This window comes from Aulostomus chinensis, chromosome 15 (genome assembly GCF_037954235.1).
Source record: "Aulostomus chinensis isolate RoL2024-O1b breed Wild chromosome 15, RoL_Achi_v1.0, whole genome shotgun sequence".
Classification (NCBI taxonomy): domain Eukaryota; kingdom Metazoa; phylum Chordata; class Actinopteri; order Syngnathiformes; family Aulostomidae; genus Aulostomus; species Aulostomus chinensis.
In genome coordinates, this window is record NC_141334.1 from 15574397 (window position 1) to 15600438 (window position 26042).

The following is a 26042-nucleotide window of genomic DNA, read 5'->3' on the forward strand; positions in this document are numbered from 1 at the left end:
GGGAGTGTCCTGCAGTCATCTGTTACTGACATCATCGGGGTGGCTCTCTCTAAGTGGATAAATGCCCTGCTCTCCTTCCCACTTTGCCAGGTGACTGCCTTTAAGGAGGAATCACAAACCTTGAAAGTACTGCTGCCTCTTTTTCCTGCTTCTCCTCTCTAGTTGGAAAATGAAACTAATCACACTGATGATAAAATATAGCACCATGCTCCCTTCTTGCCCTGTTAGAACTTTAGGAGGGGAATAATAAGTTGCCAGTTTTCTGCACCACACACACACACACACACACACACACACACACACACACACACACTTAATAAGGCAAAACCATGATCTAAATGTTAACAGTCCTGCTTGAATCTACTATCTGGTAATACAGGAGTTGACCCTAAACGTGTATTTGATGTGTTGTCTTATGGAGCTGAACATTTATTCTGACCATCAACGAGATACTGAAATTCACTTTTATTTATAGGTAGTTGGAAAATGGAGTTAATTCTTTTAGGGGGGGTTCTGTGGTTTCAGGGTCACGACTAAACCTTTAAATAAAGTATAACAAGATCAGGCACCGTCTGGTATGGACTGCTGACAGTGTGAAAAACTAGAGCTGACAAGTTCTCGTTCGTGTGTGAAATGTTTCCCCTACACACAAAACTGAGAAAAATTTCAGGAGTCTCTACTTAGGAATCTCCAAAGAAAAACATCAAAAGCATAAAATACGTTTTTTTTAGGTTCCGTGCAGGATATTGTGTGACACACACACACACACACACACACACACACACACACACACACACACACACACACACACAAAAACCCTGCACACTAATTCTATCACAATGACAGACTAACAGAAGATTTGGGCTCATATAAAAGTTGAGTCACTGGGAAGGAAACAGACACTAAATTTCACCACTTCAAGCATACAAACACGCCGAGAGGACCGTGTTGACACACACAACAACCGAGCAGTACCACCTCCTCATAGAAACCTCCCCGCTGAAACGTCAACCTACGGCTCCAGATGAGGACATCGACGTTGAGTTGTCTCTTGCCGCACAAGCGAGTTAAAATAACGTGTGTGTGTTCTGAGTTTTAACATTCATGCAACATTAACTGATGCTGATGTCTATTGATGTTATCTCGTCATATACCAACTGAGGCGACCGTAGTTTTCAAAGGTGTGTTTACAGGCTTTGAAAACGCCACAGTCGTGTGGATGCGAGGCGTAGATAAAGATATAATTTTTGAAATACTGAACTACATGACTAAGAGTGGATGTACACTTAAGATTCCCCTGAGCGCAACAGCCAGCCGCCGCTTTTCAAACTGAAGTCAAAGAAGCTCCCACGTTGTTTTAAGGTATGTAACAACGGACTTTAAAACAAAATCAAGGTTCTGGCGCAAGTGATTTCACTGTCGTGGAATAAATCAGCCTCTGAAGACTGATAATAGAAGAGAATAAATGATAAAATAATGAAGAAAATGAGAAAAACAAAAAAGCATTGTAGTTGAAATAAAAATCTAAGGCTTTGAAAATGGAGGCTTGGGCATTTCCTTTGCCTGTTTTGATCAGTCAACAACAAAAACAACACCAATTATTTCGACTTTTAAGTCATTGAGGAAGGTCCAGTTTCATTTCAGTATGCTGCATTTCAAGATTAAAGTTATATTCTCTTAGAATTCTGTTCAGAATCAGGACAACATGTTCATTTAAAAAAAAATTGAGCTCATTTATCACACGACTGAAATAAAGCTGTGATTTTTTCCCCCTGAGACAGTTTAAAGTAGTAGCTGAGATTCATTTGAGTTATTATTTAATGTTGATTGTTATTTGTTGTTATTGATGTATCATTGTGTATTCATTTGTTTGCATTCATGATGAGCAGACTGGCTGAACTCCCTGCAGGGAAGCTGTTTCCTTGTTCCAGTCAAACAGAATCTTCAGTTCAGACAAGCTTGTTGGGAGTTTCAGCCAATCAGATTGCAGCTGTAGACAGACTTTCTGACCAATCAGACACTGTTCCCTCAGTTTGGTCCCGCCTACCACTGGAAAACCTTTACCGATTAGTGATTGTTACTCTTGGATGAAAAAAAATGAGCCATTATTATTTCTGCTCTTGCTCTCGAGACTGGTAAACTGTAAAACAACGTGGGAGCTGATCTGACTGTTTTCCAACTTTATGGTGTCGCCTGACGAGAGGAAGGAAAGGAAAAGCTCTTAGACCTGAAAGTTCTTACGTCACCTATTTTTATGTTCTCCACAAAGCTAGAAAGATAATATGCTTTAGTCATTATTTGATTTATCAAGAACAAGAAAATATATATAGTTGTTTAAGATGTGTGAGGCTGAGCGTCCCCTGATGACAGAGGGGCCTACGCTCTTCTTTCATGTGCTGTGGCCTGAATTAACCCCTGAAAACAGGGAATTTGGGAATATCAACATCTTTTACCAAAAGTTATTTTCATTTCTGCGAGGAATGATTTCTCATGCAGTCCCTCCTCCCTCTTCCCCTTGCAGCGAGATTCCTTGGTGGCCATCAAACCACATCACTCGACAGAAGATGTCAATAAGCCTGACATGCTGCTTCTCAAATTAGCATTGAATTTTAGAGCTACCATAATTAGCTTTTCCATTTTCACCAATGTCATTTAAAAATAGCGTGAAAGAAACTAACAGCTCTTTTGCTGTCTAGCCTTGCTTTCACTTTCCATTTGAAATAATCTTTTCTGAACGAATGGCTGAGTAATTAACAGCACTAGACACCCTTTTCAGAGAGCACAGACATTTCATAAATAATACATATTTAATGTCTTGTCATTTTGTGTTCAGAGAAGCTTGGCTAATGAATTTAACAGATGATTTCTTCTTGTATTTACTCACCCATACCCAGGGCTGTTTTTTTGTTACTATTCATTTTTATACCTTTTCCCTTTTCCCATTGTTCTCTCCAGTGATGGACAAACTCACCGGAGCTACTGACTAATATTTACCCTCATATCTTGGTTGGGGAGTGGTTGAAAGGACGTTTCAGAGGAAGAGGGACAGGGAGTCATGTGTAAAACTGTGTAGTAAATCAGTGCACACTAATTTGGTCTAAGGAAGCCCACACAGGCCACACTAAATGCTTTTAATGCAGATTTTAGAGTGTGTTAGATATGCTACGGTCAGAACTAAGAAAGGGCACTCAGTTATCGACAGTCAGCACAGATTATCCAATTTGAGCAGGTTCCGGGCTGACAGGCCTGGCCTTTTGGCTGAACACATTTTTCAAACGTGTCTGGTCAGGCTTATGTGGATTGAGGAAATCTAAGACTCACTAGGAGTGAAATCTGAGCGAGATACTGGCTACAATGAATGAGCATTTAGAGGGAACATATGAGGATTTATGTTTACAGCAATGAGCAATGATAGTATACTGGTATATTTCCAATTTTTTTTTTTTAAATCCTAAAATGAAATCAGAGGACGGGCAACAAAATATTCACTGCCATGAAGCCATCAGTGGGCTGTCTGTGCATGGCGAGCGTGTTATGTATGCAGCCCCTGGAGGGCAGAGTGGTGATGTCCCTGCAGGCCTGTGCCTGTAACCTCCGAGCATCTGCTGCCCACAGCTGCGAGAGCCACCGCATCGTCATACAAGCGCAAAGGGACATTTTGCCCTCTCCTATGTGTCACAACTTTCCCCCGGCCTTAGACAGAAACCCAAGCAGGGTGGGCTTGGCATGCCTGCTCCTGTTATTTTGCAGTAAATACATGTAAAGTGCTTCTGGCACCGGAGCTGAGCTCTGCAGATTAGCATCTGGGACAAATGGACCTGAGCTCACTAAGAGCCAGATTGACTGAGCCCAGAGCACATAGCCAATCCTGGTCTCCTCTCGGGGACTGCTGAAGATCACAGTGCTGGTTGAGAGGAAATTGATAATGACCTTAATTTGGAAATGTCTGTCACATGAGTTTTCTTCGGTTCATTTGTGGAGAAAAGGGAGTTGTGAGAAGAAGAAGACAAAAAAAAAGACAACAGAACAAAGCGCTAACTAAGGGACAAGTTTTCAAGGGTGAGAAGCATCCTGAGCCCAAATGAAACTCTGCAATTTACACTGTGGTCCTATTTCAGCCAACTCTATATTAGTTGCGAACACACAAGTCAAGTCAAGTCAGATATACTGTACCTGGCCCTGTACAAGCGACTCAAGGGGGTCTCTGAAGACTGAGATCTAAGTGCACCAGAAAGGTACAGAAGAAACACTTCAACAGAGTGGACTGGGACCTATGAAGATCTCGGGACTGTCAGAACCTTCTTTGTCATTTTATAGTTTTCTATCTGACAATTCGCATGAGTTGCAACAAATGACTGATGAACATAAACACAAAAAGAACAATAAGGACTCGAGTAAAACCCTGACCTTCTTTAAATGTGCCCAGGATGATTTCTTAGCCTGCATGTCTGTCAGCATTTACGTTCATGCTGATATAAATATCTAATATTAGCATTCAGCTCATGAATCAACCACCTGTCAATCTCAAAATGGCAACAATGTCTCATTTGTGAAGGTTCAGTTGTCATGTCAACAGCAGAGGTGGGTCGTACATGGCGCATGTATTAGTCATCTTCACACTAGCAATTTCCTGCTTGTTTGTCTAATATGCAGATGTTAAATCCTCCTTCTGATCCTTCATATGCCACCTTTCCCACCCTCCAGCTGCTCCCTGCAGTCGTCCAAACCAGGTTGTAGACGGTGTCTAGTTAACTCGAGTGTGGGCTACAACTGCACTTTAATGGTGCAGCACACTCAATCAGGACAGCAAACTACCTCATGGGTAATGTCGTAGATCTGGTCTGTTGAGGGCTGGTCCCTCTACACTGATGCAGATCAAACATCTGTCTCACCCGTGTGTTGTAGACCCCTTGACATGAGGAGTTGGCCCTCCTTGCTTGCAATCTAAACAACCATTAAACACATGCCAATTCTTCAGGTCAAGACTCCACAGTTTACATGCACCTGAAGGATCAGGGACGGATGGTTTTACAGATGAGTGAAGGAGCATCAACTCCGGTCTCAACAGAGGAGGAGGTCTACGACACCGCAGTAGTCTCCCGGCTACAAAGCTGTCCTTCCATCCCTTCGAGGGAGATTTAACAACCATTCACATTTGGCCTTGTGTGACTCCAAATACTCCAACAACTGTAATTTAACACTTGGCTGCAGGTGACTACAAGTCAAACGACTGCACATGATGATACAACATCCAGGAGCACTAATGAACCGAGTGGTAACAACGACCTTGGCAGCAACCTCACAGAGGAAGAATATCTGGGGTTCCTCCAGTGAGTTACAGCCCCTTGGATGCGAGGAGAAACTATAAGAACAAATATTTTTATGAGCAAATCCCTAGCCACCTCTACCCTCTCCCCCAACTGTCCTCAAAGGACATCTAAATGTTTAGTCACAAGTGTTGGTTCAAATGCAGCATGTCGGTATGCTGAGAGAGAATCACTGCCTTCAAAGAACCAAACATCAGGAGACATTTTTCATCCAAACACGCTGATGTCACCACAAAGTTTTCATCATGAGAAAAAGGAGAAAAAACCCTGGAACACCCTTCCAACTCAGTTACCAGGAGGAATATTTTTATAAAGCGGTAAATCACCTTAGAATTGAAAACAATAATTAGCTTCATACCAAAAACAGCAGAAAAAAAAACATATTTCAATTTTCCAACGACCGGCCCTTCACTTACTTCATCTAACTCAGTCGGTCTGCTGCTGAAAAGACCTTGCCCACTTGTGCTCTATAATATAATATATGCATGGGATATGCATTACTTTGACAAGTTTAAAACATGTTGCAGCCTACATCACCGGTCATTTTCCCTGTTATGCTACAAATATTGCTGTGTCTAGGGTATAGTTTGCTGCAAGTGCCAGGCCACAGTCAGAAGTCCAAAATACACCTTGTCATCAGCAGTGTTCTGTCAAAGAGAGGTGAAGTCAGCATGCTGTCATTTTGTCTGCTTGAGCTTTGGGAGTAGGGTGAAAGCGCCCTGTGTCAGAGATGGAAAATGTCTTCCGTGTTCTCCTGACACTCTGAACACTCTGTATCACTGACAAGTCTTACAAACAAGCCTCACAGTCTACTCAAATGCTATATCTACACACTCAAAATAAAGGCTTTCTTTGCTACCAAACAATAAATGGACTTCAATTTGGGTTGGTTTTTACTATCAATTTAGGCAACAACACTGGCCTGCTTCCCTCTCATTGGGTCAAATTATATATACACACACACACACACGCACATACATAACATATTATATATATATATATATATATATATATATATATATATATGTATATATATATATATATATAATATATACACACACACGCATACATACATACATAACACACACACACACACATAACACACATATACATATATACGTGTATATATATACGTATATATGTATATATACATATATACATGTATATATATAAATATACACACACATATATATATACATACATATACACACACGTATATATATATACATACATATACACACACCTACATATATATATACATATACACACACACCTACATATATATACATATACACACACACCTACATATATATACATATACACACACACCTACATATATACACACATACACACACACCTACATATATACACACATACCTACATATATACACATATACACACACACCTACAGATATACACACACCTACATATATATATACATATATATATATGTGTATATATATATATATATATACACATATATATATATATGTGTATATATATACATATATATATATATATATATATATATATATATATATATATATATATGTGGTGCTACAAAGGAACTGCAGGTGGAGTTAAAGCACAAATAATCATAATTGTCACAATGAAAATATCCAGTTTGCACCAAAATGACAGAATTTAGCAAAACAGACCATTAAAAGTGCAGTTAGATTGATTACAGATGGAGACAATACACAGAGAGGAAGCCCAAACTACATAAAGAGACCATTGTTCATCCACATAGTCTCTTGTGATCATTATTTAAGACACAATAAATCATTAATTGATCAACTATTTCTTTTGACTCTGTCCAGGACTGTAGCTGTGATGTTATCATGCATGCATATTCGAGATTTTAGTGATCATATTCTTCCGCAATATACTGAGCTGCAATGGACATTTTAACTGAGGGATATTTCCCTAAAAGAATACTTCATGGCAGCTTAAGTACTCCAAAACAGGCCCATTATATTACTCTCTTTACCCCTCAACACCCCCTTCATAATCATACTTGTCTCTCTTCCATTTGCAGCTGTCAGAATTAAACTGTACATAATGGTTGCCATCACGTCTTCAGCTTCCTGGCTGCTGCTAACCCCAAATCAACATCGCTGCTTCTTGGTGATGTGCGTTGCAATTGTTGGGCAAATTGTTTGTTTTGAAAATGCAAAATCAAATACCCTGATGTGACAGACGGAGCATCTGATTGGCTTCCACTGTTCCTTCTGTTGATTTAAATTAAGTTCAAATGAGGACAAGTGGGTTGAATTTATCTCTGTGTGCACACAGACACACAGGTAAGTATGCATACTACCGCCTGATATAGCCACTTGTTGAGGTTTGCAGTGTTGTTCACTATAATGACTTAAATAGTGTTTCTGGGAGTGACGGCACAAACCAGACAAGATCGGATTTAGAATTAAAACAGATTTTCTCCAACAAGCTTCTTATAGTATGTCTGATTAGGAAAGATGCTCTTCACTAAAGCCCGGAGGCTGTGAGTTCAGTCAGGGGAGCTGTTATTGACAGCTACTGAATGATCTACAGTTGTAAGAGTGGAAAAAAGCAAGATGTCTAAATGAAGCTGACAAATGAATCAATGCTGGGTTAAAGACAGAAAGAAACTCGCATCCTGTTTTTGGGACAAAATCTCTCATCAGTAATTACAGTTGGATGTGAATACTCGTGTGCGTATTCTAATTTATTATACTAATATCCAAAGGCCTCATAAATACCAACAGAATTATGCCGACTAATCTTTATACTTAAAAGTTTTTTAATATATATACACATTGATTTCAGGAGTGGAGTGCAACAGCGGAATAGCCGTCGAGTTGTGTTGCAGATTTATGGGACACAATCATTAGTAAGGCATCCGCAGGTTAAAGTGCTTTGAATTTCACATGATCAAGTTGGAACCGGAAATGAAGCACGAGAGTACAGAAGAATGTTAAAAAAAAGAAACTAATGGTTACTAGTGGTTAATTACTACTGCTACTACTCCACAACCAGCAGCACAACACACAGTTCACTGCATTATGACATATTTGGTCAACGTTAATGACAAACCTGCTTTAAGGAATTCTGTGCAAAATGGGCAAATTACAGTTTTTAGTTTATCATAGATCACTTGATCATATCTGATGAATACGTTTAATTTAGCAGGGCCTTTAATAACACATTTTTCAACTCCATACTGAGATGTTTGATTCAAGAAAACGACGACAAAATGCTCAACTATTCAATTTTTGAAGGCCTCTGTTTAAGGCTTGCATCTTTAAATATGTGTGAGTACTGTTTTTTTTTAAAGGAACATGCCATCATTTTTGGAAATATGCTCATTGTCCATCTTCCCTAGAGCCAGACAAGGGGATAGATATCCTTTTATCCTCTGTGCTGCATTAGGGAGCTGAGACCCTCAGAGACCAGCTGACTGGTAGTTAGCTTAGCACAATGAATGGCAGTGAATGGGAAATTTTAGCATACCTCCATCAAAGTCATCAAATAAACTACCCCCCAAAACGGTCTACGATGTTACAATTTAACAATAAAAGACATTGCAATTTTAGTTACGGACATAAAAGAACAAACAAGAAAAAGTAGAAGAGCGACAACTGCTACTGATCAAGGCTAACTCTCTACTAGAGGAAGAGGATTATTATTCCTGGCTGAACCAAAATCCTAAACCTCAACTATTTGAGGAGGTGTCAGGTCCCAATCTTCACACAGAGGAGAGAAGGGTACACATCCTTTTGTCGGTCTATGGGGGGATGGACAATAAGCATAAAAAGCATATATCCCAATATGTTGGCGTGATCCTTTAAGCTCAAGAACCTTTATAAGACCCTGATTTGATTCTGTTTTTTTTTTTTTTTTTTCAGAAGCATGTCAGAAGTGAATCGGACTACATTCTAATCACCTAATTTAGCCTCAGTCCCTCCTTCAAGGACCGGGGGCCTTTGTTTGGGAGGACAAGTTGGTCCCGTCATGTCTGAGGAGCATCATGTTCTAAACACCCTGAGGGTCTTGGACTTCTATTTTTAGATCTTGGCTCTATTGCATCTGTCTATATTTTAAAGTTGGCGAGTGTGTGCTGCATTTGAGCTTGGAGGACTATGTCTATGGGAAGAAGCAGAGCAGGAGAAGTTGGAGAGAGCAGCAGCCACACAGAACATGGACAGAGCGTTTACCTGGCCCTGTGCTCTGTGGGTACGCCAAGTAGCCGCCTCTTCCACGGGCCCCCCTACCTGAGCCACGCGCTGCTGCTACTGCCGCCGCCGCCACCGGTCCGTATGCTGTCGCTGGGAAGCCTGCAGGCACATACACACACACATGCACATCACTTCCTGCACATGGATGGGTATGTCCCAGAGCGACAGGAGAATGTTGATACCAACACTGAGCTACAGGATAAAACTAGAACTGTCAGAGGCAGGGGCTCATGTCAGAGTGACATCTATCAGCAGACCCTTATCGAACGCTTTGACACTGGTCCACTCAGAAACAGAGACATAGCCATGAGCAATATTAGGAAAAAAAAAAGGACAGATGTAAAAATGATGATATTAAATGACTGAAGTGCAGATTCAAAGTCCTTTTAAAGATGCTGATATGAGTAAATGATCCACTCAGTAAAAAATACAAATTGAATACTCAATTTCCTGTCTTATGATGGATCACCTACTTCTGCAGGCCTGGATTAAGCATTCAAAGCATATACCGTATGTTTTTTGTTGTTGTTTTCAAATGATGTCTATTGTTTCTGGAGAGGTGCGCAAAGTCAAATATAAGTTTCAATTACAAAGAGTAAAAAAAGATGTATATTTCAAACTTCATAATGTCATAAGTATTTCCCTTTCATGGTAGATTTGTGTCACACTGAAAAGGTGCAACTTCAACTCCACTTTTCTGTGAGTAAACTGACTTCAGGTGAGTTAACAATTTGCAAGTCCCTTATTATATTAGTGAAATAATGTGGCCCCGGGGGTGTTTATGTCACATGGTTTGGATGAAAGATTATAACCACTTAGGAGCTGCATGAGTATAATAGCCCTACCTCTGGGCATAGCCCTCCATTTTGCTCAAGAGTGTGAGTTTCAATGCAATCAAAATATAAATAAAATAAAATTGCCCACTGTAATCCTAACTTGCTTGTTGGCTATACAATAGTTTCCAGCAAAGAGATGGAGACACACGTTGGATAACGTGTCATTTGGTGGAGATTGAAGTTCCTTTCGCGTAAACATTCAACACTTACAGTACTCCAACACGGAGATTTGAGATATAAACTTGTCAGTTTGTAAGACGCCAATGAAGTAAAGACTTTAATACTGTGCAAATATAAATCAACTTCTTTAGGATGGAATTATTGCTACAAATATCAAGTCTGGTAATCAGTCTGTAATTAATCCAACGCAGTATCTGTGAATTGTAATTACATTGTTGGCCTTAATGAACATGGTAGCTAGAGGTGGGTGACAGAGGCTAGTCCATGCCTAGGGCCGGGCTCTACATTCAGCACAGGAATGGCATGTCATTAGCGCTGGTGATGAGATTCCTCACTCTGGGCTCAACACCGTCTATGCCTAATCAGCCTCCTGAAATTATCTCCACAGGAAATGCTTTCCTCACTACCAAAGACAAGATCGTCAAATTCCCTCAATTACATTTTTCTTCTTCCCCCGCCCCCCCAACCTCATGTGTGTGTTTTTGGTCTGTGTTTTGAGGCGTGTGCAGGAGACTGTGGTTTAGACATTACAAAATAGCATAGGACACCTTAGAGGATTATTTGTCGAATGCTGCGGAGGTGACGGGAGCATCAGCAGGTGACCTATTTTCTGAGCCAGCCTAGGTGTGCTATTCCATGAAGAAGAGCTCACACAAAAGAGTGATGAAACGGGGTGGGGGTGGTAGTGATGGTGGAGTGGGGGTGGTGGTGGCGGTGGCAGTGGCGGCGGTGGTGGTGGGGGGAGGGCAGGGTCAGAAGAGCCTCAGCCGAAGAGAAAAACACATAGCTTTTCATTAGGTGGCTGAGAAGGAGGTAATTCACAACTCTGTCGACACAATATGACCATGACTGTGCGTGTTGGGTGTAAGATGCCACCATGCTGAGACTAGAAGGCAAGTGAAGAAGAGAAAGATATGTGCCCCCCCCCCCCTTCTAACAGCTAGGGAGAGACAGATGTACTGAGGTGGGGACAGCAGAAAAACAATGATAGAAGGATGATAAAAACTGCTGCTAAAATTAGCTACATTCACTGCAACTGCACCACCACTAAGTGAGATTCTCCAACTCTTCTCACACACAAAGAAAAGTCACTGCTGGGTCTTTTCCTTTGACAGCCAGTCTGTAGGCCCACTTCCTGGTTGTTGCAAAGACCGGTGTTTTACACAGCACTCTCCACTTTTTTTACCCTCTCTCTCTCTTTAGTGCTAAGTGCTGAATCCATCTTCCCCTCGCTGCCATTGTCATGACACCCCCAATAGACCCACTGGCTTGGAAGTTAGTTGCGGGCAAAGTTGTGGTGAGAGATTAACTTTGCAGGATTAGGTGGGTTAATTAATAGATGGCTGCTGCTCATTGTTTTGTGCTCACGCTGTAAGAAGCCACCCAAGAGAAGCGCCACAGCATTAAATCAATTTCATGGCCCTTTTATTACTGAGGAGATAAAGCCAATATTTAGCTTTCAATTCTTCACAATTATTGGGCCCCTGCTTTGCTACTTGAGTGGCTGCGCTTGGCTGGGGACAAGGACACATCTGTTTATGAGCTGTGGAGGCCCGGGGGCCTTGGTGTCCGGACTCCGGGGAGCTGTCCTCAGCTTTCCCTCCACATGCCTGCAGCACAGAAATTCAGCCTTCTTCAGGAGTGCACACAGAAAGGAAGACAGATTAAACTTAAAGAAAGATGAAGACTATTACTTTTTTAAGTTGATATTTCAACCTCTCTAAAAGTAAGATAAATCCATTTTCTCAATGTAGACATTAATACTGCGATAAATAAAGTTCCAAATTTCACCAACTTTGATGAATTGTTTTTTTTTCTTGCAGTTTATATTTATTTTGGTGTACAGTGTAGCCGGAGCAGAGGAGCAAACAGGTGAAAGTCTCATGAAATGAGGCAGTGCGAGGTAATAATTTGCAATGTGTTGTTTGCTCCAACAGAACCAGAACTTATTTGCTGGTGGAAAGCTGCTGTGCTGCTGCTAGTCATTTTGTTCTCAACAAGAACTGACTAAATACTTGAAATGTAAATTGACTGAACTGCACAGTGCACAAACGTAATTAAACACCTTCCGATCAGTAGTTTTATTTAAAATCTGCATTAAAAATTAATGTCTAATGTGGTTAAAGCAGGAAAGTCGGTAAGTCAGGCTGCAGCGATCAATAAATTAGTGGGAGCATTTGTTGTTCTCAGCAAAAATCTCCAACCTTCAAATACGATCTGCAGGAGAGCACAGAACTATTATGCAGGCTGTCCACCGCGTTCACTTCAGCGAAACCACATACTGTAAAAATGAAAGAAGTCTCCTTTGAAATAACCACACCCACCTAATCTAGCACTTCTTAGCATTGTCATATGCATCTCTGAGGTGGTGTAACATGTACTATGATTTCCAGAAACCAAATATCAGCCTCATGACTGAACTAGCGTGGACTGATGGGATTGTATAAATGGCAGTAGGAGAATATTTCTTGTTACTTGTCATATAAATGTAGTAATAACAAACTTCATGTTTCTTCCATGCAGAGTAACATTAGGGTAAGCTGTTTCTTCAGCTGCTGAGCTATTGTTCACAGCGACTGGTACACACGTGCACACACACGCATGCACCCACATATTTTGTGCTTTTGAGGACAATTTTCATGAGCATACAGTACATGAAATGTGTTTACGTGTGAAAAATAAACAGAAAAAAACATCAAAATTTACTAGCGTGTATTTATCAATTAAAATGAATGACAAGCTATGTGGTTTAACATTAACATGTAGCAAATATTAACCAAATACATATTAACGCAACTCTTTCTTCAATTTTCTGGCTTTATTTTTCAAAACCTTTTTCATACTATTTTTTTTTTAAATTTAAAGGTGGCATGAACCCTGTAAATTCCACCGTGTACATGAGAAGTCTGAAAAGCGTATTATTCTATCTAGCCACAATAACCCAAAGTAAACTTCATCCTCCAAAGAGGTAAAAAGGGCATACACCTAGTTGTCAGCTCTGTGCTTGAGGAGCACAATGTGCATCCAGTGCATAAAACAGCTCCATTTTCATGCCACTGATACCAGGGATTTATGGCCATAAATGTTTCCTTAGGGACAAGCGGCTTCTTTTCTTACCTGCACCTGTATCTGTGAGTCTCTGAACTTGACTGCACTGAGGAAGGAGGAGAGATGCAGTCGGTGCAGTGTCAGTAGAGATCAAATAGCACAGTGTGATTTCTGTGTCAAGGTTTCCTGGGATTTCAGCTTGCGCCGCCTGCCTGCACTGCCCGGGTCAAACACTTTGTTTTCCCTATTTTAAAATTGCCACAACACTTCGGTGAATTGCACGCTACTTTCAAAGAAGACACAATAATGCGATGCGATTGGTCCAATTAATTCCAGCCCCGCATGCAGCCACTCATAACTACAGATGATGACCCTGGAGGAAGGTGACAAGGCCTTGAACATTACATCCGATTTCTCACCCGATGCACTATTTCTGCACATCTTTCTTGGCGTTCCCTTTCTGATCCCATTACTCAGAATATGTCACCATGAAAAGTTGTTGCATTATGCATCAATAAGGTCCTATTTATGTCCTAGCGGCCTGACAACAGCTTGACTGATGTTAATGTAATCTGTACTGTTCTTTGGCCCAAAACTGCCAGCAGCAGCTCAGCCGTCATTGACAAAGGAGCTCCATCAGTCACAGAGCACTCTACTCATTCCTGTAAGGAGAAGACTGTCTACTATCTAATGCACCGTGGGGAGGGGGAGGGGGGGGGGGCACTGATATGGAGGTTCTATGGATCAAGTAGCCCACACCCACATTCTGCTACCCTGATGAAACTCAAAATGAACAGTTGCAGCTTTATATGAAGACATTTAAATTTCAGCTAATAACGTAAAGTATAAGCTAAAAAAATTACTGAACTCACAAAAAAAAAAAAAAAAAAGCGCACACTTGTCACTTTTAGTTTTGTATTTGAGTGCAGCCTACCAGGATTAGCGTGCTGTCTGACAGAGTTTTATTGGTATTAGAAGCTTTTTGAGACGGGGAAACGGACGCTTTAACGGTGAAAACACGTCTTCCTGTCTGCAGCTACAGTCAATTTAGGGGGGGCAGATGGAAGAAGTGAGACGGATTAATAGTAGAGACCAGAGATGAGTGAGACAGATGAAGCCGAGGAGAGCGGCAGCCACATCAGTAGTAAAGGAAGACAAAGGAAATGACACACAGTGAGAAATGGAGGGAGAAATAAGGCCAGGACGTCAGTGTACAATTCATTCTCACTGAATTCTGTTTTGGTCAAGTTGAATATGTCAAGATATGATGACAATGACAAAGACAGCAACATCACCTGCAGCAAAGGGCACCTACTGTAAGTGCATCTATGAGGTGTTGCTCTAAAACGACAAATATAAAACAGTATAAAATATCGCATATTTACAAGTCAAGAAAGTGCAGATGCAAGCACTTGTCGGTTATTTTTAGGATGAATAATCCGATAGAAAAATTCTTGAAATCTAAATAAATATCTTAAGAGGTAAAAACAACAAAAAAAATCGGACCTTATCACATGTGAAGAATAGAAGATAATACAAAACCAAAAAAAATCTGAATAAAGGAGGTGGATTTTTTCCTGTCACTGTATAAAGGACAATCCAGCGGAAATAAGTCACAGCAGAGGCATCGAAGCTCACTACCGCCTTCACACAGGAGGAGGCCTTTCTGTTCGAGGTGGAAACTGACTCCACTTCACATTTCGCTTCATCAATAACCTTTGATAAGAAATAGAGAAACACATGGAGACAAATTAACCAAACAAAAGAAAAATTATATATCAAAGTTACAAAAAGAGACAGCCACCTAGCAAGACATCTTTTCATCTCCAGACTGACAAGTATCCCATTGTTGTCATCTTTCAGCGCTACTTTGTTGTTGTTGAAAGCATCTCTGGGTTGTTGTTATCAAAGGCATAAATCACAGCGCTGAGGAGAGCCAGGTGGCTTTCATATGAACTGCTGCACACATGCTCGTGTCTCACCTTTCCTCTGATCAGTGCAGACCTACAGTACACACTGAGATTTTCCTCACATAAAACACAGAGACTGGTGTTTGGGAATGAGCCAGCCAGAGAGGGAGAGCATTTACATGCACACTAACAATTCAATTATAACCAGACTAATGCAATACACATATTATTGCAACTCTCACTCTCATGTAAACACTTTAACCAGGTTATCTTACTGACACTAAAGTCTTAATCAGAGTAAGCATAACGAGATTAAGATTGCTGGGTTGCTTGTCAATCATTCAAATTAATCTTGCCAGGTGTTCGTCTGGTGTTTGGCAGGGTTTGGATTCTGTGCACGACCTGCAAAGGTCACATATGGAACAGGATGCCAAACTGTATATCTGAATGGTTGAAACAGTGCTGGTGGAAAAGTGTGCCTAAAACTAAAATCAAACAGTAAATCGCTGTTGATATTAATATAAAATATCTTTTCCCCAGGGTGACCACAATATACAGGGCTAGGGAACTGATGTCACGTAGTAAACACCCACAACACTATACCATTCCTGTTGTTATCAAATGTAAGACAAATGGCTAAAACAATGGAAAACAATGAAAAAGAAGAAGGAAATGTCCTGGGATAATCTGGAAAAGGGGAGTCAGGGACTGGTATTTAAAGAAAAGGAGTCAGATAAACAGTTTGAATATATACAACGTTATAATCAGTGGACCAGTGATCCTGATGCACTACCACAGCTACACGCAAGCTAATACCTCTGCTAAAAAGGACCTACAACCAGCAGTAAACAGGACCTACAACCAGCAGTAAACAGGACCTACAACCAGCAGTAAACAGGACCTACAACCAGCAGTAAACGGGATCTACAACCAGCAGTAAACAGGACCTACAACCAGCAGTAAACAGGACCTACAACCAGCAGTAAACAGGACCTACAACCAGCAGTAAACAGGACCTACAACCAGCAGTAAACAGGATCTACAACCAGCAGTAAACGGGATCTACAACCAGCAGTAAACGGGACCTACAACCACCAGTAAACGGGACCTACAACCAGCAGTAAACAGGACCTACAACCACCAGTAAACGGGACCTACAACCAGCAGTAAACGGGACCTACAACCAGCAGTAAACGGGACCTACAACCAGCAGTAAACGGGACCTACAACCACCAGTAAACAGGACCTACAACCACCAGTAAACGGGACCTACAACCAGCAGTAAACGGGACCTACAACCAGCAGTAAACAGGACCTACAACCACCAGTAAACGGGACCTACAACCAGCAGTAAACGGGACCTACAACCAGCAGTAAACGGGACCTACAACCACCAGTAAACGGGACCTACAACCACCAGTAAACAGGACCTACAACCAGCAGTAAACGGGACCTACAACCACCAGTAAACAGGACCTACAACCAGCAGTAAACAGGACCTACAACCAGCAGTAAACAGGACCTACAACCAGCAGTAAACAGGATCTACAACCAGCAGTAAACAGGATCTACAACCAGCAGTAAACAGGACCTACAACCAGCAGTAAACAGGATCTACAACCACCAGTAAATAGGACCTACAACCACCAGTAAACAGGACCTACAACCAGCAGTAAACAGGATCTACAACCAGCAGTCAACAGGACCTACAACCAGCAGTAAACAGGACCTACAACCACCAGTAAACAGGACCTACAACCAGCAGTAAACAGGACCTACAACCACCAGTAAACAGGACCTACAACCACCAGTAAACAGGACCGTCGACCTCTGCTAAACAATACCGATATTTTTTGGGGTATCTTGTGTGGCACGAGTGTTTGCTTACACAGCTGAGCAATTCAGAAACTATAAGTCACTGGAGTTGCATGTCGTGTTCTAAAATGGATGTCAAGCCTGGCAAACAGTGGTAACACTGTCATTATGTGGAGTCAACCTGGTTTTAGTTACACATGTTTTATGCCATTGGTTTTCTGAGTCTAGTTCAGATGCATGAACTAATGTAAGTTGTCATGTAAGTTATTCATATTATTTAGATGAAGAAATAGTGATTGATAGAGGGATACTTAATCAAACTACGGCACAAGGCAGCTGGCGCGATGTGTGTGCTAGTTTTCAGCCTCACTTTGGAATTGAAAGGATGTGTAATCAGAGTGCAAACCAGTCATTAAACACCTAATGATCATGGGAGTGTTTCGAGTGGTGAACTAATCAGTGCGCCCCGTGTCATTCCCTTTAAAGCCCAGGTTGTACCGGGACTTGCTGTGTTGCTATTTCACTGGCGCACATATTTCAACTTGGGAGAAGCGAGCGCCTCTCATCAAAAGAAACGGACCTCGTCGTGGGCCAGGTGAAGGTGCGTGAGCTTCTTCTATTCATATACGGGAGCAGCAGGCATCCAGTGAAGCCATCAGAGGTGAAGCAGGCCTGGGAGGACGAGGCGGTCAAGGTTTCCACATTATCAGGTATCAACAGAACAACATTGCAATGCTGCACATCTGCTTACCTGATGAATGAGCCCTTTAAATAACACTTCGCACATAAAGCCATTAACCAAAGACCAGCCTCTTCTTGGTCTATGACGTTTTCTGCTGTTTCAAAAAAGCAATGTGCGGTGTTGGCGCCAGACCACGCCTCTTTAACATACTTAAGCCGCTGCCGGTGCAGATGGCCGGCAAGTTCATTTGCTAGATAAAGGGTGAGGGAGCTTGGGGTGAAAAGCACCATTTGTGCCAACTTGAAACTAGCAATGATGCTTGTGCTTGACTGAGCGCCAGCCTGCACCATGCTTAAGATAGGGTCTGTGGTGTTTTACAGTCTGGTCAGAGCTTTACAAAGTGATGTAGGCACACATTCAAACCTAAATTGTTAACATGTTGAAGTGGAGATAGTAAAACCACACCTAAAGAGTGGATTGCATGACTACCAAGTAATAATTAACAGGAGGCTGTTTTGAATCAGTTTACTGGGCGATTTAGCAGAGAGAGAGAGAGAGAGAGAGAGAGAGTGTGCAGTTAAAAAACAGAAACACAAGCTGTTGCTGGCTTTATTGTGACAGGTCGCCACAACTAAGTGAATGTTGCGGAAACACTTCTTTTTTTAATAACAAAACAAAAGGGTCCACTGCTAGTGTGAGTAGGGTTGCTTCACTGAGCTACACCCTGTCGCTACTGTGGCCCATATAACACACTAATGTTGTGGGTACAACACTATATATACACAGCTGTTACGAAGTTATGAGCCAACACAGCAATTACAAACAGGAAATGTCACAACATACCACCATTAAAAACATTTAACTGAAATTAAACTGCCAATAACAGAAATGTGACAGCTTCGCTACAGTATTGAATAAAGGCAACTCTCCTTAGATGAAGTAATACTACTTGTACTGTACAGCTACACCCCATTTTCCAGAATGAATGGTCTATTTTCTGTTGCTCACCGATATGATCATACGCTATCTCACTATAAGTCTATATATGGGTCACTGTGTGTTTGTGTCGCTGTGGCTTTTCCCACCAAAGATAAAGGTTTCTTTATGTAATGAAACTATTTGGCGTCCTGATCCTTTGCCATTAAGACTTTGTGGCCTGTGATTGGGAGGAGAAAAAGTCAATTACAGAAGTAGAGTGAGGCAGAACCCAGCAAAGCCTGGCTTTATGGTGGTAATTGCACATGTAATCTTATACCTTGGAACAAAATGAAGACCAGGAGGAAGATATAGTTGGTGAAATTTCTTCAAGGAAATCATCCCAAAGCACACAGGACATGCTGCGGCGGAACTGCTCGGTCTCTTTGCGAGACATAATCATGTACCAAAATTAGTCTGACACAACACCATCTTATCCGCTCTACCCATTACTCCTTGAAGAGGTTGGGATGGAAATTTATAGATTACTCTCTATTCTGAATTAATACTCCACACAATCTTTCATCTCAGGAGAGCAGCCTGTGTGATGCAGATGATAAACACATAATGTGTCTCTAGTGATTCATGTAAAGAAACTGTGACTCTCTCTCTCCCTCTCTGCACATAGGAGGGTCGGATGAGGAGAAGGGGGGGAGAAGGGAGCTGCAGAACAGCTTTGCTGGAGCTCGTAGGGATGGAGCAGTGATTTGCTCAAGAGCACTTCAGCAGGGTGCTGACAAGGGGGCACGACCCACAGCTCTTCAGGTGGAGAGCAATTCTGTTGAAACTGACAGAGGGTGGGTTACAGACTGTTATATCATTACCTTAATAAGACATGGTACCATTTGAATCTATATCAGTCCCGGTGCAGTACCTGGAATAGGTAGGCCAAAAGGAACGGTTTTCTTTCTGTAAAATAATCTTAATAATAAACAACTTTACGAGCATCCTGCTAACGATACAGGCCATCAAACACTCTCCAGCTTTTTGATATATTGTGTCACAGACTAGGCATTTCCTCGTTGGCATGAAGAGTTTGGCGTAGATTAGTCACCCTTGAGACCACTTTCACATTGCAAGGGTGATGTCACTTGTACCTGTACTCGGTAGAGCCAACCTATCCTTCAAAATAAAGATTTTGGCATTAAACCCTTAACATATAATTAGAACACTAAATAAATCCTTCATACTTAAAAACAAAGAAAAAAATGGAACTTCATCATCATATTTTTCATCATTCATCAAACTTCAGCCTCCAAAACTGCAAATCCTGTACAAATATCACATAGCAGTGGACTGTGAGAGACTGTAATGTAGAGGAGTAAGACATTGTACTTTTGCCTGGCCTTCTACTTCGCATCTCAGTGACAAGAGCGCAGCTTCTTTGTAGCTGAAGTGCATGGCGGCACTGCATCAAAGAGGACAAACTAGGCTCTTTATTGAAGTGAAGGCGCACTTTTGACCTCTTCTTTGTACTCCTTCCCATGCACTTCAGTAAAAAGGAAACTTCTCCTGTGCTCTAGAGCTGATCTAAACACGTTCTACTCCTACACAAGAATCAATAGAAGTCCGTCATTCACATGCAGCTATTAAAGATGAAAGAATGAGGAGACAAACAATCGAGCACGAAAAAGCATTTCAGAAAGAAAATGGAAACCTGCCTGAACAGATACAATGAAAACACTTAAATCCATTTGGTTCTGGAAACACAGACACTGGTTGGGAGGAGTGGGACATGGTCTTAGTTCACAACCCCATAGCCAGGGCACCTTTTGATGGTGAATTAAATAGAGAGAGACAGGAAGGACACAGATGTCTGACCTTGCAGTAGTGCTTATGTAACGGCCTGCTTCAGTGCATTTAACTGCAGTGCTCCTTTCCAACCTGGGATCAGTAGAGGCAACATGTCGCTGCAGCCCAGTCTCCTCGGACATCACTCCTGACACTCAGACAGTATGAAGAGGTCCTGGTGAGTGAATCAGTCGTCGTGGCCATGTCTGTGGGGTCCCAATGGAGCCAATCATACTAATTAAACTAGACCACTTAAGCCTCGTCTCATTAGTGTCCAAGTAAACAGCCTTAATTTTGTGTGCATTTTAATACCCATCTCCTCGTTCCGAGAGAGGTAGTGGAGGGGACAGATGAATGATGAAGGGCCGCAATTCAGGTTTGCTCGAATGAAGGTAAGTGCAATAAATGTCATTTCATCATTCCAGCGAAAATATGTTTGTGTGTTTCTGTTGATGGTGCATTTCCATCAACAGCTTGCTTTTACAGGAATGACTGATGGTAATAATGTGACATGTATCCATGTATGCAATAATAATAATAATAACAATAATAATAATAATAATGATGATATGCAGCAGCGGTAGACACAATTTCATGAACATGATTTTATAGCCATGTTGGAGCACTTCATTATATTTCAGCTGCCTCCACAAACTGCAGTTACACAATCTAGCCAATCTAGCAGTGCTCCAGATACCACGGGCAAGTGGGGTAAAATGGGGCATGACCCAAAAATAGGACTTCCACTTCATTATTAGACATGTAAACAATGCAGAGCAGGTATGGGGCAATGATTATGACTATCTACACATGTGTATGTTCGTGCATGTCCACGCACAACAGACTGAGCGATGAGAGCAATGGTGGGGCTATTAGCACAGTCAGCGGGGGGGAGCGATGGAAGGCTCAAAGCAATGGAGGGGGCAACTGGGTGGAGACCTAGTAAGTACCAAACTCGCTGGGCCTGGAGCTCTCTAACAGTGGGTGGCATCAAAACAACAGGAAGTAGACACAGAGCTTGGTCTCCCAGACACACACATTGCACTCCTCTGTCTACCTCTATGTCTCTCCTCTGCTGCTGATCTCCAGCAGTGTCCAAAGGTGGCAGCCATGTGTGAATCCGGGGAACTCAAGACTTTCTTCTCCACCAGAAGCTCAACAGTTGAGACATAATGAGCTTCAGCATTGCCTCTCTGCCTCTTACAGCAGCTCATCTTCCCCACCACAGGAACCTAGACTGTTGGTCTCCATGGCTCCTGACTGTTTGCCTGCTTCAGTGTGAGGATGTGGCTGCTTTCCTAGGGTGAGTTAAGACCTGGGCAAATGAAGTAAACCTTCTCTCCAAGCTTCACTGAGTAGACAGATTTCAATGCAACTTTTGCAGAGACAGGTGCTCTTAGACCCGAGGAGACGCACGTGCATGCGCACATGACCTGACATGTGAGCATGCAGGCAAACCAGTGCTCACTGCATCAACACGCAAAAAAATATATAATCACACCAAATAAATAAATAAATAAACACATAAAGTCAAATGTGCAAAGACATGTTGGTAGAGAGCTGATGTACCTGTTGAATCCAACCAGTAGCTCTATTTCTTGCCCAGGAAATAGTTTCTCCCTCAAACAGCAAAGCACATGTACATGAAACAGATTTGGGGGCGTTTAATGGAGTGCAGAGCTGATCTGGGAGCAATCTTGCTCTATGAGTGCACACACAGAAGTAGACGGGGCGTGACATACAGTGCTGTCCAGTGACGTCAGAGCAGCACACTCACTGCTGTCACTGGGAACAGAGTCATGGCCTGGGGAGTACGAAGGGAGCTGTGTGTGTGTGTGCGCGCGTGTGCGTGTGTGCAGTCAGCACTGCTTTGGAGACAGTGAGTCAGAGAGACAGACAGGCAAGCGCAGAGAGGCCCCTGGTAAAGTGCCTTCCACGCAGCATTGAGGAGTCTTTGATTATGTCAGTTTTATGCCTGTGTATGCATGAGGAGATGTGTTGTGCTTGGTCATTCAAGTGTATGAGATCACGGTGCTCCTCGTCCGGCCCTATTTTAAGGCCTGCAACTCATGGAGTGCCCTGGCCTCTACAGAACCATTGCGCTAATGATCAGCCTTGGCAATTAAAACCAATCTGTGAGTCAGAGTGTCATCGGGAGGGCCATCTGCTTCCAGCCCTGTAGCGCTCACTCTGGCCTGTGGGACCACTTGCTGCGGTCACAACTCACCCAGCTTGTAGTGAGATGGTCACAGGATCCAAAGAACAATCTGCTGTGTAACTCATATTCAATAGAGACTTGCTCTACAGATAGCAGGGCTATGTCCCTTGAGTATACGAAACACATTGACCGTGGGGGGACTGTGTTTTGGAGCACAATGTTGTACGCACCCATGACACAGGTAACATCCTCATCAGCCTCAGGCCAGTGACTTTTCCCACCTGTTCTAGTGCCGCAGCCAAGAAACCAGGCAGTTATCATACTGACATGGGAGATATCAGTTGTCTGAACATGGAGGACACGCTGATGATGACTGCGCACTGTGTCCCAAACGGCATTATCGTCCACACAGGAGTAAATGAGCTATATCCAGTACGAGGAGAGTTACGAGTAAAGTTTGAAAAGACATCTTCCACACTTATACTGAGTGGGATAGTGCACATTAATCTGAACCATGTTGATACCATGAAGAAGATCCAGGAGCCTGTTGTGATTCCATGTGGTTACTTATGGGTTTCATCTTGAAAACACTCATTTTTTTCAAACTGTCTAGCCAGAAAGAGCCCTAAAAATTGTGGTTGCAAATGATCAATGGGACAAAACAGGATAGCATGATCTACTACTGTTGATCTTAGTGGTTTCTTTCTTGATTGGAAAAAAATACATACAGAAACACTCCTCTTAAATCTAGGAGAAAAGTCAATCTCACCTTGAGTCTATTATACAACGCGTGGCAGTAAGCTCATGACTAAGAGTAAACTAGGTATTTCAGAGTGCACCATTCAGCTGACATTGCGACTACCAAATATCAATTCCAATTCAATCAATTGGTGCCAAATTTCAGTGCCTGAGAGATCATGTGACATCAGCCCTGCAACATGCTAAAGACCAACACACAGCCAGTGGAGCGGCCAGCAGAAACCAGTCTTGACTGAGGTCACGCTTTTTAAAACATGACGCACAACATTCTCTCCAACATACAATCAACCCTGAGGAACACAAAACATATCTAAAAGACTGTATTTGAGGCCTGCCTGGAGGTTGAGCGGTTTAAGTAATTTCTTGCTGTAATGGAGTGAAAGGCAAAATAAAATATAATATAAAAAGTATATATGTAATTCCAGGTACTGATATCTGTACAGATGTGAGTAATGGCCAAACTTAAACATAACACAAACATCCATCCATCCATTTTCGACCACTTACCTGTTAAGGGCACGTGGTGGTGGTGGTGGTGGGGGGGGGGGGGGGGGGGGGCTGGAGCCTAGCCCAGCTGCCTTTGGGCAGGAGGGTTGCCCGTCCATAGCAGGGCCAACACATATAGACAGACAACCATTCACACTCACAGTCACACCTACGGTCAATTTAGAGTATCAATCAGCCTCGTCCCCTCTTGATGTCTTTGGACTGTGGGAGGAAGCTGGAGTACCAGAGAGAACCACACAGGAACAGGGAGAACATGGAGACTCCACACAGAAAGATCCCGTGCTCCAACTGGGGATCGAACCCAGAACTTTCTAACTGAGAGGTGACGGTGCTGACCACTGCACCACCGTACCGCCTTAACACAGTACACAGAAATTATTGCTAATCTAGTATATATATGGTACAACTGGGCATTTCTCTAGAAAAAATAAAATCCCCAATGGATGTGGAATTTGATATATTTCTCATTTCTCAAAAAACAACAACAAAAAGGGTGACAAGCATCATTCTCTTGCATCTTGCCATCAATTTGTCCTGTCTCAAAAAGCACAGAATTAAAAATAACAACTAATCCATTTGCGGCTTTGCAAAACTCTTAAGGTTTGAATGCAACTTCACTTCCAGACCAACAGGGTTCCCAGACCTGTTTCCACCAGGACTTTGCTTATCAGTTGTATATTTAGAATGCAACCGGACCAATCACTCCATGACTTCCTTCACTGTCCAGAAGCATTAACCTGGCAGAGGCTACCTTTGCTTCAAAACATGAGAGCTCTACAGAGTCCATGTCAGCACCTTTCCATCTCCCACAAGCAGACAGGTGCCAAGCCCTGCGAGGCTAACTGGTGTTTCAGGCCGATGCTTTGGTGTGACCTCTTGTGCATCATTATCATATGCTTGGTTGGTTCTGCCCCAGTTTAAAGGGGCATGCAGCCCTCAGGAACAGTCCCCATCATACCAAACTCACAGGTCAGCAGCTCTGTTTCCCTATAAGCCACATGCTGAGAGGACAGCTGTTCCCCGTACCTTTGTATTTTTCCTCGAGGAAAAGGGAAGAGGAGGGTGGTGGTGGTGAGGGGTGCAGGTCAAAAGGCCAGCAGTCTTCTATTCATTGCTCTTGAATGTACAGCTGCATAGAGCATAATGCACCTACTACAGGCCCAGCAACATCTTTCATGCTGCGTACTGAGGAGGACAGACCTCCCGTCACTGCTGTTGCTAGGGTAAAGAATGTCTCGAAAGTGTCTTTTAACACATCAGTGGCAATGACATATTCAGAAGTGGACTAATGTGTGTAAAGCATCTGATAATGTTGTGCTTTTTTACTTATTTTTCCAAGTTGTTCCTTGAACATTCAACTGGTTTCTGCCCCTGTGAATTGTACTGACACGGCTACGTAACTTAAAGAAGGGTACCTCAAGGACAGTGGGCAGCTGTGGACGCCAAACCTCTCATTTTCTGGCTACGAAGCCGCACTACAGATTTCCATGGTTTATATCATGAGAAGCTTTGAAATCCAGGCCCACCTGCTGGGCTGACTTTTATTTGCATCCACACAGTAAGGGGAATGTATGCCACAGTGATTTAAGGCCTTTGAAATGTCATTTTCAGTTACTTAGAGATGATGGAGTACGCTGTTGTGTCTAAGGCACATGGACACTGAGGGATGAATGCTACCACAGTGCTGTCTGACATTTTATACATGCCGGGGAAACGGATCTTCAACAAAAAGCGTGTGAGAAGAAAAGAATACGGCAACCAAACAACTCAATCATAAACATGTTGTGAACTGTTGTGAAAAAGACATTTCTATTTCATCGGTGGCAAAAAGCTCAGC

The 26042-nt window shown here is 42.3% G+C and overlaps 1 protein-coding gene across 10 annotated transcripts in view; it reads right to left on the bottom strand.

Moving 5' to 3' along the window:
• msi2b (musashi RNA-binding protein 2b) overlaps positions 1 to 26042 on the bottom strand; it is a 251950-nt gene that overhangs the window by 15482 nt on the left and 210426 nt on the right. For 5 of the 10 annotated variants that reach the window (XM_086179193.1, XM_086179195.1, XM_086179194.1 and 2 more), the window contains exon 11: positions 9524 to 9643. The exons of 1 other annotated variant lie outside the window; for it this stretch is intronic. In XM_086179193.1, coding sequence (XP_086035319.1) covers positions 9524 to 9643 — 120 coding nt within the window. The remainder of the gene's footprint in view (positions 1 to 9523; positions 9644 to 26042) is intronic. 4 more of the 10 variants (XM_086179196.1, XM_086179197.1, XM_086179202.1 and 1 more) reach the window with 1 other exon arrangement.